This window comes from Lethenteron reissneri, chromosome 47 (assembly GCF_015708825.2).
Source record: "Lethenteron reissneri isolate LAM-NWPU_2019-01 chromosome 47, ASM1570882v1, whole genome shotgun sequence".
Classification (NCBI taxonomy): domain Eukaryota; kingdom Metazoa; phylum Chordata; class Hyperoartia; order Petromyzontiformes; family Petromyzontidae; genus Lethenteron; species Lethenteron reissneri.
Genome location: NC_083825.1, coordinates 6033499 through 6049238, shown reverse-complemented (window position 1 = coordinate 6049238; position 15740 = coordinate 6033499). Strand labels below are relative to the sequence as shown.

The window sequence follows — 15740 nt, the reverse complement described above, 5'->3', positions numbered from 1 at the left end:
ATGTATGTTGTATGTATGTTGTACGTATGTTGAATTTCTTTCGCGCCGTACGTAGCCAACCGTGCTCATCGGAGTAGCGGGTGAAGCGACAGCAAACTAAACACAAGCAGCAGGCAGCGCCCGCACGTCCGCTGTCACAGCCACCCACCGCCAAACCTGACTCATCACAGTGGCTTTTCATCCAAAGATTATTATTGTTATCGTTGGATTATATCACCTGCAATGATTCACTTTGAATAAAAAGAAACATTCCCCCGCTACGGACTGGATAATTCCTATGACGATATTTAACACCTGCGCGGCAGTAATAGGCTTTTATATTCGGCGTGTACTGCGTCGTCGATGAAAATCGGTGCTTGCGCTCGTGATAACGCGCATCGGATTGTGCGTGTGAGAATTGCTCGTTTGTGATGTATATGTACGGCTCTTTTGCCAGTCCACTGCTGGATGGAAGGTCTCTCTCCATGATTGTGTCACAATCGTGGTGTCAGTGCGGGTTGGTGAAGGCCCGTTTCGGATATCGCTCTCACCACCGATGTCAGTCAAGGCTGGGAATCAAACTCGGGCCGCTCGAATCGCCCGGTTCATTTTGCAGTGCTCTGACCTCTGCGAACTGCCCCAGCCAGAATTTGAAACAAATAACATCCTAAATCAATATCTTGAGTTGAAGCTTTCGTGACTGCAGGAATCCATACTCTTTGGTTATTTCGGTAAAGTAACGTAGGTAAAAATAATAAAAGTAAAAAAATTATAATCAAATATATATTCTTGGTTCTTTCGGTAAAGTCACGTAGAAGGGAAACAATAAAATAATAAAAATATAAAACAATAAAATTCTCACGACGTTTTGACTGCAACACAAGCAATCATAATCAGGTGTGAAATCCACAGCAAGAAAATTTTTAAAAAATCGCGACGTTTCGGGTGCAACACAAGCGTCCGTCATCAGGTGGGGAAAGCATGGTCTGCTGTTGAGGCAGACTGTTTTAAAATGTTTGAAATGGGTGTAGCCCAAGGGTCATAAGGAAGTGGCCTCAGCAGCAGACCATGCAGCAGGCCATGCTTTCCCACCTGGTGACGGACGCTTGTGTTGCGCCCGAAACGTCGTGATTTATTTTACTTTATACCTACGTGACTTTACCGAAAGAACCACAAGGGTATCCTAAATCTCTGTTCGTCGACGGTAACGCTGCTCCTGTCAGCCTCTCCGAATGAAAGAGAACTTCATCTTCTTGGTTCTTTCGGTAAAGTCACGTAGAAGGGAAATAATAAAATAATAAAAATAAAACTTAAAGTAATTCTCACGACGTTTCGGCCACAACGCAAGCAGCCGTCCTCAGGTGAAGACCAGGTCTGTCGGAAAGACAGCGTCTTCAACCTGAGGACGGCTGCTTGCGTTGTGGCCGAAACGTCATGAGAATTATTTTATTATGTTTGATATTTTTATTATTTCATTATTTCCCTTCTACGTGACTTTACCGAAAGAACCAAGAAGATGAATCCCTGCAGTCACGAAAGCTTTAAATCGAAAAAGAGAACTTCATTGTAATTTTTTACTGCGCGCGTGCGGGTGCACTTTGTGTGCTTGTGACTGCGTGCACGCGCGCGTGTGAATGCGTGGGTGCGTATACATACGCGTGTGTCCTTACGCGTGCGTGCTGGCGTGTAGAGCCTGGCGGAGTTACTGGCGGTGTCTCCCAGCTGCGCCGTGGTGCAAGAGTCGGCGGCCTGGCACCAAGCCCAGGCTGGCGAGGCTCCATGCCGCCAGGAGGACCTGCGCACGCAGATCGCCGTCATGAGGCAGCAGGTGAGTGACCACCCCGTGAACCGCGTGGATGCCAACCACCACGTGAACAATGTTTTCTTTTATCTGTACAGCACTTTGAATTGCATGTTTTGCACGAAATAGTGCTATAGAAATAAAGGCTTGATTAATCCGTTGATCTCAACCACCCCGTAGACCGCGGTTGATCCAAACCGCCCCTTGAACCGCATCGATCCCAACCGCGGTTGATACCACCGGCCCCACGAACCCCGCCACTAATTCCTCCCTGGAATGCAAACGAGCGCTCTCCCGTCACAAACTGCGAACGCTGCTTGTAAATGGTGGACGCGATCGTTACTTTCTGCGTAAAATATTGAGCGTGGAGTGACTCGCCCAGGCAATGATTGGATGAATTGTGATGATCGGTGGCGGCGATTGGATTCCGGAGTCGATTGTTTTGAATACTTTTCAATTGTACGGTTGAGAGCCATGATGCATAACGCTCTCTCAGTCCTGTATTGGGACAGGGATGGGGCAATTAATCAAAGGGTTGCCATCAACTTGGAGACACAAACCAGGGCATAGAGGATTATTTGACCCTTACCCATCTGCTTCCATACTGCTAATTATATACCTCTGAAGACAAAACTAAAGTTGGAAAGCATTGCATAATATACATACACACACGTGATTTTCCCTAACTTGTTTGAGTAGTTGCACGGTACACATAATTAAATGTGAGCAGCATGACACCTGATGGAGGCAGTACAGCAAGTAGGTGGCTGACCCATCTCAAGGTTTGCCAATCAATCTGCATGTGGGATTTCTCCGTACACTCTTTTAAGGAATTCGCCAAACGTTGCCCTCTTGACAAAGGTTCTTGGGACTCGTTGAGGGCTGATCTGGAAACACAGTTTTTTTTATAGCTATGGTGGGGTCATGGATTAGCGCACTTGACTTGCAATCCAGAGGTCGCGGTTGAAACAATGGGGTTAGTTTCTTCAATACCCCCGCCACCCCACCTCTGTCCACAGTTGGTCGATCGGCAGGTCACGCGTGGTGGGGTAAAGTGTGGATAATCCCACCTCTTCCAATTCGTCTGGCCAGCATGGAAGAGTAGGCCAACATGCTTAAAGGGGCGCTCAAGAGCTCCCTCCCTCTAGTGTGCGGCCATCCACCAGCGGTGGCTGAGAAAGCATTTGCAGGGTCTTTCCCGGTGGCGAGATGTTATCTGCCTCACTTGGTATACAGGAGGTCGTGGGTTCCATCCCCACCCTGACGTCTGCTGTATATTTGGAGTTTGCATGTTCTACCTGTGGTCATGTTGATTTTTCTCCGGGACCTCCGGTTTCTCTATCCACATTAAGAAACATGCATTGAGAGTATTTGGCTGTTATAAATGTCTACATGATGATAAGCCACTTCGTTGAGCCAGCGTTTCTAGGCAGGTCGCGTCTAAATAATAACTGTATAGCGCTCGTTGGGCCTTACCTGGTCAAATAATTTTTTTTATATATATACATATATAATTAGTTTCATAGTTGGTGTAATCATCTTCCACGCGTCACGCCGGTTGTCTCATCCCGTCAGCTTAAGATCTACGAGGAAGACTTCCAGAAGGAGCGATGCGACCGCGAGCGGATGAACGCCGAGAAGGAGGAGCTGCGGCTGCAGATGGAGCAGAAGGTCACAGAGACCGGGCTTCTTCGCGCACAGGTGACGACGCACGGAGAGGCGACGTCAGAAACCGAGCTCATCGTACAGACGAGAAAAGTCGTTTGCCGGTTGGCAAGTTACGCTGCCGCGGTGGAATGGGTTGCCACACTGGACTTGCAATCCAAAGTTTTTGCCGGTTTTACCCAACTTGGCTCGGCAGTTTAAAAAAACATTGGCAAGTGACTTTAATTGCCCCGCAACCCCCACCCCACATTGTGCTGGGCTATCATTTGTGATAGCCAGGTCGCTTCTGACAAAGAGCTATACGGCTCAGTGAGCCTTACCTGGTAAAATTGGTTTGTTAAAGTTCAGTTTTAGTATAAATGGGTCCACCACAGTAGATGGGTAGGTCGCATGTGGTAGAGTGTGGGTACTCCCTCGCCCTCCGTGGAAGAGTAGGGATCAGTAGCCCTGGAGGAGTTTCTCTCCAGATCCGATTGCAGGGGTGCGCCTTCAACCATTGCCTCTTAGCAGTTGACATTGAATGCATCACAAGCGAAAGAAACAATTAGTCCGTTGTCGCCCCCATCGAGCTTCGATGTTACGGGCTCAAATTTAATGACGGTTAAACAACGGACTCGATATTCCTCCACTGTGATACCGGGAACCGTGGTGCAGGGACTAACGGAGGCAGATTTTGCGAAGGGGGTGGGAATGGTTAAATCCCCGAGCGGCGTGTACGTATGTACGTTGAACTTCTTTCGCACCGCACTTGGCCAACCGTGCGGTGCCGATTCGCGTGCGCGGCGAACGGCCGTTGCGAATTGACTCAGAGCGGATTTCCAACGAAAGGTGAGCAATGAGTTGTAATTCACCCTGATTATAATTGTTAAATATCACTTGTCATGATTCATTTCGAAAGAAAACCTCCCCCTCCCCCGCGGACTGGATAATCCCAATAAACATGAAATGCCCGTCTTCTTGGTTCTTTCGGTAAAGTCACGTAGAAGGGAAGTAATAAAATAATTAAAATAAAACATAATAAAATATTTTATTATGTTTTATTTTTATTTATTATTTTTATTATTTTATTACTTCCCTTCTACGTGACTTTACCGAAAGAGCCAAGAAGATGAATCCCTGCAGTCACGAAAGCTTTAAATCGAAAAAATGAAATGCCCGCTCGACATAATTAAGCTCGGTATGCGTTAATGACTAATTATTACTCGCCGTGTCATGATTAATCAATTAACTTTTGAGTTTTCCGCTCATCACGCACGTAACGAATTGTGCGCGTGTGAGAATCGCTCATTTGGGATTTACGTGTCAATCCACTGCTGGATGATGGTCTCCCCCACCCCACACTGGTCATGGAGACTTATTTGAACAATGCTTAAACGCGGTTAGCTATGTACGGTGAAGTTCAAAATACATCAACTAATTCTTTTTTTTTTACACCTGGTAAGGCCTACTGAGCCATATAGCTCTTTTTGAGAAGTGACCTGGCCACAAATGATAGTTCAAGAAAGTCGCTTATCATCATGTGGAAAGTTTTCGCAGCTAAATACTCTAAACACAGGTTTCTAAACGTGTAGGGAAAAACCGGAATTACCCCGCTTAGCTTTCTGAGCTCCGGGTGATTTGGTCGTTAGGCCGTTTACTCGTGTATGCAAATGATATCCAAATGATATGTCAGTTTGACATTGAGGCTTTAAGCATTAAAATAAAAAATAAACTGTAGAAACGAAACAGAAATTACAAAAAACCTCTACGATCCCGACGATAAACAAATGAGATGACAAAAAATGTACCCGTAAAAACAAAGTTTTTCACTATAAATCCTTTATATGCGTGGCGGCTAGAGTCCTCTCGTCCTCTGGCTTGAGATGGCTGCCACCTATGGGTCAGATGATTGCCTGGCAGCATTAAGCAATTGGTAATTAAATATAAAAAAAAAATCCTTAAAAGTGTAAAATTTTGCACATTTTTTTTCACGAAAATTAATTGTCACGCACAACGAGTCTATGTGGAAAATGTCAGCTCGATTGGATCACGGGAAGTGGGTTAAAAAACGACCGAAAGATTTGCACGGTCGTAAGCGCGCAAGCAAGCAAGCAAGTGAACTTAATATAAAGGATTTAAAAAGAAGAAAACAATCCTCGAATCGAATCACGACCCTGAATCGTGACAAATCCCACGAATCGCAAAGGGTGGCGACGTGAGACGTTACGTGTTGACTTGCTAACTAACTCCTCGCTACCGGCGCTGGGCATTTCTGTCATTGGTGTGGTGGGTGGGCAGGGTAGGGGTGGGTAGGCGTGATAAGTTTTGAAATGATTCACGTCTCTGCAGTTGACCACCTATGAAGAAGACTACAAGAAGGAGCGGGAGGAGAAAGAGAGGCTACAGAAACAACTCAGGGGACAGCGACAGGTAAGGCACCCCACTTGTGGATTAACTTAACGTTTGCGCCAAACCTTGCAGCAGCTTAATCATTTCCAGAATGCAGCCACGGCCTCAGACGCCTCTAAAGCTTGGTTAGCGGACACAATCTTCAACAACGTGCAACCTCGTGTGTTAGTTGCGCAATATATTCCTTAAGGACCTCAAAATATTGACGTTTTTTCGCTGCCGCTGCCGCCGCTACTACTGTGGCTCGCCCAGCACCACGGATCTCCCGTGTAAAATAGCCGCGGCAGCTGGCTAAACGGGAGACCCGTTCTCACATGATGACCTGGTCTTCACCTGAGGACGGCTGCTTGCGTTGTGGCCGAAACGTCGTGAGAATTATTTTATTATGTTTTATTTTTATTATTTTATTACTTCCCTTCTACGTGACTTTACCGAAAGAACCAAGAAGATGAATCCCTGCAGTCACGTTAGCTTTAAATCGAAATTTAAGGGAGACCCGTCATCCGTGCGACGAGTCAAAATAAATTCTTTGGTTTTTTCGGTAAAGTCACGTATAAAAATAAAATAATAAATTAAATAATAGCATACGTGACTTTACCGAAAAAACCAAAGAATAATTCCTGCAGTCACGAAAGCTCCAAAATTAAGATTGAGTCAAAATAAACTTAACCCGTGGTTCCCGCGCGCAGGCGCTGGACGTCGACCACCCGCTGGCGCCCATGGAGGCGACTTGGACCGAGCCGTACGGCGAGTACCACTACGTGGTGCGCTACCCGCCGGGAGACCCGCGCGCCGTCGCTGCCGCCGCTACCACACACCCGCCAGCAAGCCCCGCGTCGCCACGCTCCGTGAGCGGCTCGGCACACACGTGCACTCACGCTCGCACGCTCAGCACTCGCCCACACAGGCTCGCACGCTCACACTCGCCCACATACTCGCTCGCACGCTTACACTGACCCACACGCTCGCACGCGCACACTCGCCCACACACACACACACACACGTACTCGCACGCTCACCCTCGCCCACATACTCGCTCGCATGCTCACCCTCGCCAACACACTCGCTCGCACGCTTACACTGACCCACATGCTCGCACGCGCACACTCGCCCACACACACACACGTACTTGCACTCTCACACTCGCCCACACAAAGACAAAGATTCTCCGTATAGCCTGAACAGACTGTTGGGGCAGGTGCTGTTAGCGAGCACCTATGAAGGCCGGCACAGAACACGAGGGGATGGGTGGCCAGCATCACGCCCGGCCGTCTTTGTCTGCCTAGTTGCGATGTTTACACACCTCACCAGGTACTCATTTGAGGCTGAGTCGACCTAGGGGAGGCCCAGGACCGTTTTAGATAATTGTCACCGGTGTTGGCCCTGAGCGGGAATCGAATTCGGGTGGCCAGACTCGTTGCGCAACGCGCTAACCGCCACACTACTGCTCCCTACTCGCACGCTCACACTCGCCCACACACTCGCCCACACACTCGCACGCTGACACTAACCCACACACTCGCACGCTCACACTTACACAACCACACACTCGCACGTTCACACTCACCCATAAACTCGCCCACACACTCACCCACACACTCGGCACGCTGACACTCACCCATAAACTAGCCCACACACTCGCACGCTGACACTCAGACAACCACACACTCGCGCGCTCACCTCACCCACACACTCGCACGCTCACTCACCCACACACTCTCACGCTCACTCACCCACACACTCTCACACTCGCCCACACATTCACGCACGCTCACACTCGCGTGCAAGTAGCATCATTACTTTATGGAACCCAGTGTTAATATTTGTGTCTATGTGGTACCATTTCCTTCCCCCACCGCCTCTCTCTCCAGCCTGCTCATGTCAAGTTTCAGCGTTGGCCAAGAGACCAAAGAGCTGGGCCACGACCGCCGGTAAACCCCGTGATGCCTGCGGACATGGAGGTGGACGGCACCGCTGCCGGTGAGATGTTTGCCGGGGCGCCTGTCATTCCGTGGCCTCCCATCTCCTGGATGCACATCCTCCACTTTGTCTTCTACCCGTATGTTGTTGTTGTTGTGCTTTGCTATTTAATTCGAGTTTTTACGAACACATAGGAAAAGGGCTGGCTCCAGCGTGCACATGCATTCGGGGTGCCCTGTTGGAAAGATACGAGCTTATTATTGCCGCTTTTGCCTGTCGCGTGGATGAAGGGAAAAAAATGCCACTTGAAGGGGATCTCTGAATAAGTTCTGTGATATCACCTTCTGGCGGACTTTTTTTTCTAACACACGGGGTTGGATTCACCACGGTTGGACAACTCAGAAAACTGCGAAGACTGCGCAAAATCAACAACAAAAATCCCAACCAAAATAGCTCGTTAACCCCCTCTGGTCTACGGTTCTCGACAAATTGCGCGCTCTGCCGTTATTTATTTTCCTTGACTTCCCCTTTCCTTCTCCCTTATCTGACAGGATCCCCAGAAAACCAGCGGTAAAGCGTAAGCGGCGACTGGCATTGGGGGATTTTTTGTTCCCGAGAGGCGGTGGGGAGGGTGTGTGGGGGGGGAGTTTTTCCCTGCAAGCGGGTTCGCCTCTCCCACTCCGTTCCCGTGCAAAGCAGGGGGTCCACATATGCGTTGGAGCAGATGGAGAGAGGCCTCGCGTTCAATGGTGGTGTTGGAGGAGGAGGGAGGAGGGGCGGGAGGGAGGCGGCTGTACTTGGAAGTCGAGGAAGTGGCGTGAGAGGGCGATGATGCCGTGTGGTGAGCACGGAGAAATGTACCCGTAACTGGGCCCCGGCAAAAAAAAAAAATTCCCTCGCCAGGAATTGGAAGGGGGATGGTTCACGTCACGGCAGGGATCGATAAGGAACCGCACCTCTTTTCACCCCTCTCGCCCCCCAAAAATGATGGGGGGGGAAAAAATCAAGGTGATCCATTTATAGATACCCACTCAAATAAACTACTTTTGAGAGGCTTTTACTTATGGCATCCTGTACACACTGCATAGCCACTAATCTCTATCCACACCCTTTTACCACCTTGCTTCTTCCCGCATTCTCCTGTAAGATGCGGAAGCTATTGCTCTCACCATATTAAATCAGCTGTTGTTGAGAATAAAGTAAGCAGGTGCAATTTGGGATTGGTGGGGTATCTATAAATGGATCGCCCTGTATATGTCTTGCTTCCACTTGAAGCAAAATGACGCCGTTTTTTTTTTTTAAATGGTTTGTCGTCACCAGGTGCCCCAACATATAATTCCTGAAAGTAAAACTAAAACAACAATGCATTTATACGACTGGAATTGCAACGAGAAAGCTATGCGTTGTAGCTGCCCCTGGCTTTGTGCAGTCAAGCGTGTATGTTATGTGGGGTGTGCTATTGCGTGTTTGAATGGTTACGATCTCTGTGAGGGTGAATATTGGTCAGGAAAACAGCGAGTGTGAGTTTTGCTGTGTGGGTGGGCTGGCGGAGTGGCAGTTTGTGGTTTGGGGAAGGTAATTGTTTGATCGCGTTACCTTTTAACTTAATAAACTAGTCATGTTTCAAACCCAGTTGCTGCTTTAATTCTAAGAAACATTGGAATTTCTGATACATTGTATTTACAGTGAATGATGTCGGTGTATTTGTTTCGTCCATGGGGCCAGAGGTTAATTCGGTACCGTTGGGGGGGGGGGGGGCAAACGCCTACCAGCAGCAGTGTCTGCATGCAGCGAGTAGAAGTGGATCGTGTTGTTGTCGTATCTGTTTTTGAACAGGAGATGAAATAAACACGCTGAGAACGCATGCAAGGGCGACCTGGGTTGATCGCGACAACGTAACTTGTTGAATTCGTCTTACATAATTCACTTCAATTGGCGCTTCAAAGATCTTGGAATGACTAAAAGTGTTGCCATCTCGTGTGCTACCAACGAGTAACACATTTGGTCCGGGGCTCATGGACTGTGTTGGGCTCCCCATGTGAGTTAGTTGGGATTTTGGTGCTGTGTATTGTTGGTGTGATGTAAAAGACAACCTATGAATGATTTTTTTTTTCAATAATGGTGGCCTTGTTGGCCCACCTAATTCTACGTCCCGTCTCATGCTCGCTTCGTTCCCAACCTTCTCTGTCCCTCCTCATTCTTGTGCCCAATCCCGTTTTTGGTCCTCGCTCCTTGCAGCCCTCCGTTGTGTAAAAAAACTTCCCCTGTTCACGAAGCAATCCTCCTTAACTTCATCCGTTCCTCTCTCCAAGCCTCGCCACCTCTTCTCCATTGCCCCATTCTCTTTTTCTTCCCCCCCCCCTCGCCCCTCCACTCCTTCCCGTCCCTCCCCTACCCTCATCCCCCCTCTATCGCTGTCACGCATTCCTCAATGGTTGCACGACCCGTGCCGTCTAAATAATTTTTTGCTGTCAATCTTCTTGTAACTGTGTCAAGCGCCTTGAACGAAGGCACTCTATGAATATAAATTCGATTTAATTAATGGACGATGTTGGGGTTGTTCTCTGTAAAATGACACTGCTGTTAATTGCCACTAAGCCAGCAAGGTCACAGTGATAATCTTAAATGTTTTGTTTCCCGAGAAAGGGACATTGTGGTTACGTGTTATAAAAGCCAACTCTGGCTTATTTCAGGGTGTGAGTGAGGGATGATTTTGGTTTCTGTGTGGGTCCTGTTCTGATCGAAAGAGTGAAACTAAGAGTGTGCGGTGTATTCAATTGACATGAGTGTGACGTTTAATTGGTGACGAATGGTGATGCCTGTTAAAGTGGTATTTTATCACAAGTTGAAAATGTATGACTCTTATGAACGTGGCAAAAAAAAATGTTGCATCGAAAGGCCAGTTTCAAATTTACAAATGAGAGCACACTCACGGATTATTCAAAGCACTGTGATATCAGCGGTGATCATACACGTTAAGTTTGCGTGAAATATTGGTTTTTAAAATGTTAAGCATTCAAGTGCATTGGTGAGCTTTTATGCATTTGTTCTTAACAGCTGTAATTGTTCTGAAGACGCTTATGCAGTGTCAAGGGTAATATATAAATCATTAAGTGCATTCATTCCGATGTTTACTTTCGTCATTTGCAATATCTCCATAACCTGCACTTGCCCTATACCGTACATATGAACACCCTTCAGCCACAGTAACCATATACGTAACTATATACAAGTTAGGACATTGCTTACAACGATTCCTTTGGATCAGCAGAGGTGAATTGTGAGTGCTGTTTGTGACGACAGGTTTTTGCTTACCCGAGACCACGATGTGTGCATGTCAACAAAGCTACCCATGATCCTTTGCAGAGGGCAAAGGGCGTAACCTATAGTCTCGCCTTGAGTCAGGTTCCTCTGGGTACCGCTGGATACCTGCGGGAACAGCTTACCGTTTCGGCTGCGTGTCAGGTTGTGTTCATCGGTTCATAACCTTGACCCGTACCCAAACGGCAAGCTGTACAAAGGACTTTGTTCCGAATCGCTTTGTGCGTAACCAACTGGATCCAGGACCCGAGTGTAATCAATAGGAAGCACTTATATCCCTAAATTCTTTATGGATTATGAACCAATTAAACGAAACTCAGGGAAAAAAAAGTTTTTTTTCTCTTTAATGCGAGTGTGGTTTTCCCAGTTGAGCCGCGTGTTGAGCGTTCATTCTCTCAAACTCTCGCCACGCACGACTACGGGCATCCGGCATCGTCTTCAGTTCAACGCCGCAGCAGAAAGCCCGCGGCAGCAGCAGCAGCTCGTGGCAAAAGCTCGAGAGCGAAATTGTGCAGCCCGATCCGGCAAAACCGCGCTTGGATTACGGGAGGCCGGCCCAATCTTTTGTGTTGAAAAATCATTGCTCGCGATAGCTTGCGCTGTTGTTCCAAAGCCATTTGATTTGGGCATTGTTACGCAATCAAAACTGCTGCTTTATTTTTGATGGCCACAGGCCACCCGCACGCCATCAACATGCCACCCGGCTAAGATGGCAAAGCGTCGTGATTGTAATTTTATTTTCTTAAACACAACTGTCAGAGCCCGCCTGTTCAGTGCCATCTACGACGTGTGCGACGCCTTTAGTGCGCAAGAGCAATGGGCGGATTAAGATCGGAGCGCGCACAACTGTCCATGTAAAGTCGAGGCTCGTATTAAGCATGGCTGAGTAGCTAAGTAATTAAAGGGCTTTCACACTCGAGAAATGTACCGGTTTTTTCCCAATGTTAAACATCACATGAACATTAAGCCCATGTATTAACTCAATACTGTATACAAGCCAATAATCTTTATAAGGAAGTGGGATACCAATAACTATATTGTATTATTACATAGGGACGTGGGATTACAGTAATATGATTTAATTGCTTAAGCTTTAGTTATTTGCCAATTTTATTGCACAAACATCTTTATATATAAAAAAAAACGAACTCCCGTCGGCAGATCACATCCTTTGCTTCAACCCGTATATGCAGTTTCCTCATCTCAAACGGTCTTAACACACGGCTGGGGCGCGTTATGCACCCAGGTGTTGATGTCATGACACATGCAAAGCATGCTGGGGTAGGCCCAAGCTCATTGGGCGTAATAGCGCGTGTCACTGTCTTGGAAATTCACCTCTGGTCTGTGTATTTTATTACTCAGAAGCTAATGCGCTTAAATCCGTTGACGGCTTCATCCAGTGACAGCCCGGGCGAGCCTGAAGGGGCGGGGGAGGTGGAAGTGGAGGGGACAGTGTTTTGCTGGGTCGAGCCAGGGCAGGACGTGGAGCAGATGAACTCTACCACCAGCCGAGCGAGGGGCCTTGTTTGGCTCGAGTTTTCCTGCGGGCCAGGTGTTGCGAGATCCCCGCGTTTAACAGCCCCACAGCGTTCAAAGCCAATTAATATAAACTTCAAACACGTGGCACGATGGGCCGTGTGTGTGTTTGTGTCTGTGTGTAGCTGAAGGTGCAGAGAGGGTGTTTTGCATGTGGGAAAGGTTTTGTTGCCCCGTTTGCGTGCCGGGCGGTACAAGACCCCCCCCCCTCCACCACGACCCTGTGACACCCAACCACCGAATCTGATCTTGGGCTCATCTCCAGACATTCCTGCACGTTGGTTCTTTGCGGTGACATTTGGTTATGTCGATATGCTTTCAAGGGTGGCAGTTAGATGCAAATAAAGGCAAAATGCCGTGTTCTTAATTCAAATGCGTTTGGATTGCAAAGTTGTGTAATAACTTAAAAGCGTATTGCCATCGACAACCAGGAAAAGAAAGTTTTCATTTCCGCAATAAAATTAATGTACCTGTATACCTGTTCATGTTTTCACCTATATACAGGGCTTCTTTGCTTTGTTTCAAATGTCTAATTGTGGAATGCTTTTATGGTGTCTGCCGGCCGAGTCGCTCTTGAAAAAAGGGCTTCTTAGCTCTATGGGTTTCACTCGGGAAATAAAATTTTGATTATGAATATTTTTTGGCGACCCCCCCCCAACCCCCATTTCGCCCACCCTCCTGACTGGATAACAGTCGAGGGGGGGGGGGGGCAGTAGGGTCTGTGGGTGAGGGTCAATATTTTCCGGAGGCCAGCCCCGGACAGCTCTGTGAACACATCACATTATATCTTCGTCTAAAACTCGACCCAAGCGAACGACTGCAGTGTGCACCGAGCCTCATTCATCACATCCAGTGGGTGGTGTTTTGTTGCGTCGAGCAAGCCTCGTCTTTTGCTCGCCCCAAGACAATTCCAAGTCACCGGCATCTGCATCGGGTGCCTCTCTGTGGAGAGACGTGTTCTAACACAAGCTCGTTATTAACGACGTGCTGGGAGGTTTTTCTGCCACGCGCGTGCCAAAAGTCGCCGCCGTGAAGCCTTCCCCCAGCGGCGTTTCCGTGGCCCGGGGAGTTTTTACTCAACCAGCACGAAATGTCCCGTAAAAGGAAGTTCGTTCTGTACGCGATGATAATAAGACGCGGGTGAACGAGGAATATTTTTACCGAGATTTCTTCACGTGGCTCGTACGGGGGTGGTGTGTTCTGGGGCAAAACAAAAATCGACTAAACTTCAAATTTTACTGAGCGATATGCAGTCGCTGTTTTTCAGAAGCGACCTGGCTCTCACGAATGATGGCTCAACGAAATCAAAGTGTGTAGAAATGTGTAGCAGCCAAATACTCTTAAAACGGATGTTTCTAAAATGTGGAGGGGAAAACCGGAGGACCCGGAGAAAAATCTACGCGACCACGGGGAGAATATGCAAACTCCAAAAGAACTCCAAATATAGAAGCGTCTGGGTCGGGATCGAACCCACGAGGTAGTTAACATCTCGCCACAAGCTCATCGTTCAGAAAGTCGGGTTGTGATGAGAACATGTGAATACAGCGGCTAATGGTATTGAATGCTTATGTTCAATTATCAACCCGCGTGGGAAGATGGCGACATCAAAGTAGATTAATTAACTGTCCGTTGTATTCTTGGGTTGGACCGCGTGCTGTTCGGCATGATCTCAGCACTTGGAGCGAAACGTCGGACATTGTGCCTTCAGCACGCGGTACGACCCACGAAGAACATCGGAGAGCCGTACGGCACAACCGCGAAAAACCCTACCCAGTGGGCTCCAAGGTAGATTCTCACGCGTTTCAGTGTCGAGAAATGGGATTGGCAATTTTTGATTCCCAGGACACTTCTCATTAACGGGGTTGAAATATTGGACCTAATTTGCACTGCGGTGGCGAGAAGTTAACCTCCCTCGCCTGACATTCCAGGAGGTTTCGTGGGTTCGATCCCAACCCTGACGCATGCTGTATATTTGGAGTTTGCGTGTTCTCCCGGTGGTCGCGTGGATATTTCTCTGGGTCCTCCGGCTTTTCCGGAGGAATTATTTTGGCTTCAGTACATTTCCGCGTGATGGGCCGCTTCGTTGAGCTATCATTCGTGGCCGGGACGCTTCTGAAAAAGAAGCGAGAAGCTGCAGTGGGCCTTACCTGGTAAAAAGAAAATATATATAACAATAATCTGAGCGGTACTGTCAGCCAGCCGGACAGTTGAGATTTGAGTTGGATACCTTGGTGACCCCACGAACGGCCCCATGGCCCTTACGTGGACCCCGAGATCCACTCGGATGTGTTGGGGTGAAACCTAGTTGAGGACACGTGGTACAGCAGGTCTTGTCACGTGTGTTTTGTGAGAAGGGTCTGGTTGGCCTTGGGTAGGTTTTTTGAAAAATATATATCTGTATTAATGTATTTACGAGTGCAACAATTTGCTATTCGCTACGAGTAGCCTTTAATAATCCTAGTTGTGATTATGCTGTCGCAGAACTATGTAACGCAAACGAAATTCAATAAAGGTTGTCATCTAATTTCTGCAGCGCACTGTGTAATACTACACCGTAGTGGGGTTTTTTTGTGTCCAAAGTATCAAAATAATCGAGAAATTTGCAAAGCTTTGTTCTCGGCGTGTATTGAATGTTAATAATTACTTCGGCTGTTGTTTTGCACCGAGCAAAACATTCACGTAAATAAGTTGTGAACAGGAAATCGAGCTTGGTCGCGTAACAGCCGATCGGCTCCATAAAACCAGAGTAGAATCTGATCCGCCAATTGCATTGCCCTAAAAAATACAGTTGGCGACGTTTCGCCTATCGTGCTGCTGTCAAACCCAACAATGGTTTCAAATGCGTGGCGGCTTGAACACACTGATGATGTATTGTCGGCCAAAGTGCCCACCCCCCTCTGAAATTGGTGAAAAACGCTGTAATACATGTGTTTTGGGTTAGATCGCGTAAATATATAAATGTGTCGTTAAACCCGCCACCACCCGACACAGCCAACTAGTAAGGGTTGTCACGTAAACAGAACGTGGCCAATTCGTCACGAGTACAGCAGCACCGGTGTGTTGGAGAGCCAAGCCACAACATTTACAATCTTGAGTACGACGTTTCGCCAGTAATCACAACTAGCATCAT

At 47.8% G+C, this 15740-nt stretch overlaps 1 protein-coding gene across 3 annotated transcripts in view; it reads left to right on the top strand.

The window, feature by feature from the left end:
• The window catches only part of TNIP1 (TNFAIP3 interacting protein 1), a 54446-nt gene extending 39312 nt beyond the window's left edge, over positions 1–15134 (top strand). For all 3 annotated transcript variants that reach the window (XM_061571119.1, XM_061571120.1, XM_061571118.1), the window contains 6 exons: positions 1670–1807; positions 3356–3481; positions 5774–5854; positions 6523–6681; positions 7705–7813; positions 8305–15134. In XM_061571119.1, coding sequence (XP_061427103.1) covers positions 1670–1807; positions 3356–3481; positions 5774–5854; positions 6523–6681; positions 7705–7813; positions 8305–8327 — 636 coding nt within the window. In that variant the 3' untranslated portion in view covers positions 8328–15134. The remainder of the gene's footprint in view (positions 1–1669; positions 1808–3355; positions 3482–5773; positions 5855–6522; positions 6682–7704; positions 7814–8304) is intronic.
• The last annotated feature ends 606 nt before the right edge of the window (positions 15135–15740 follow it).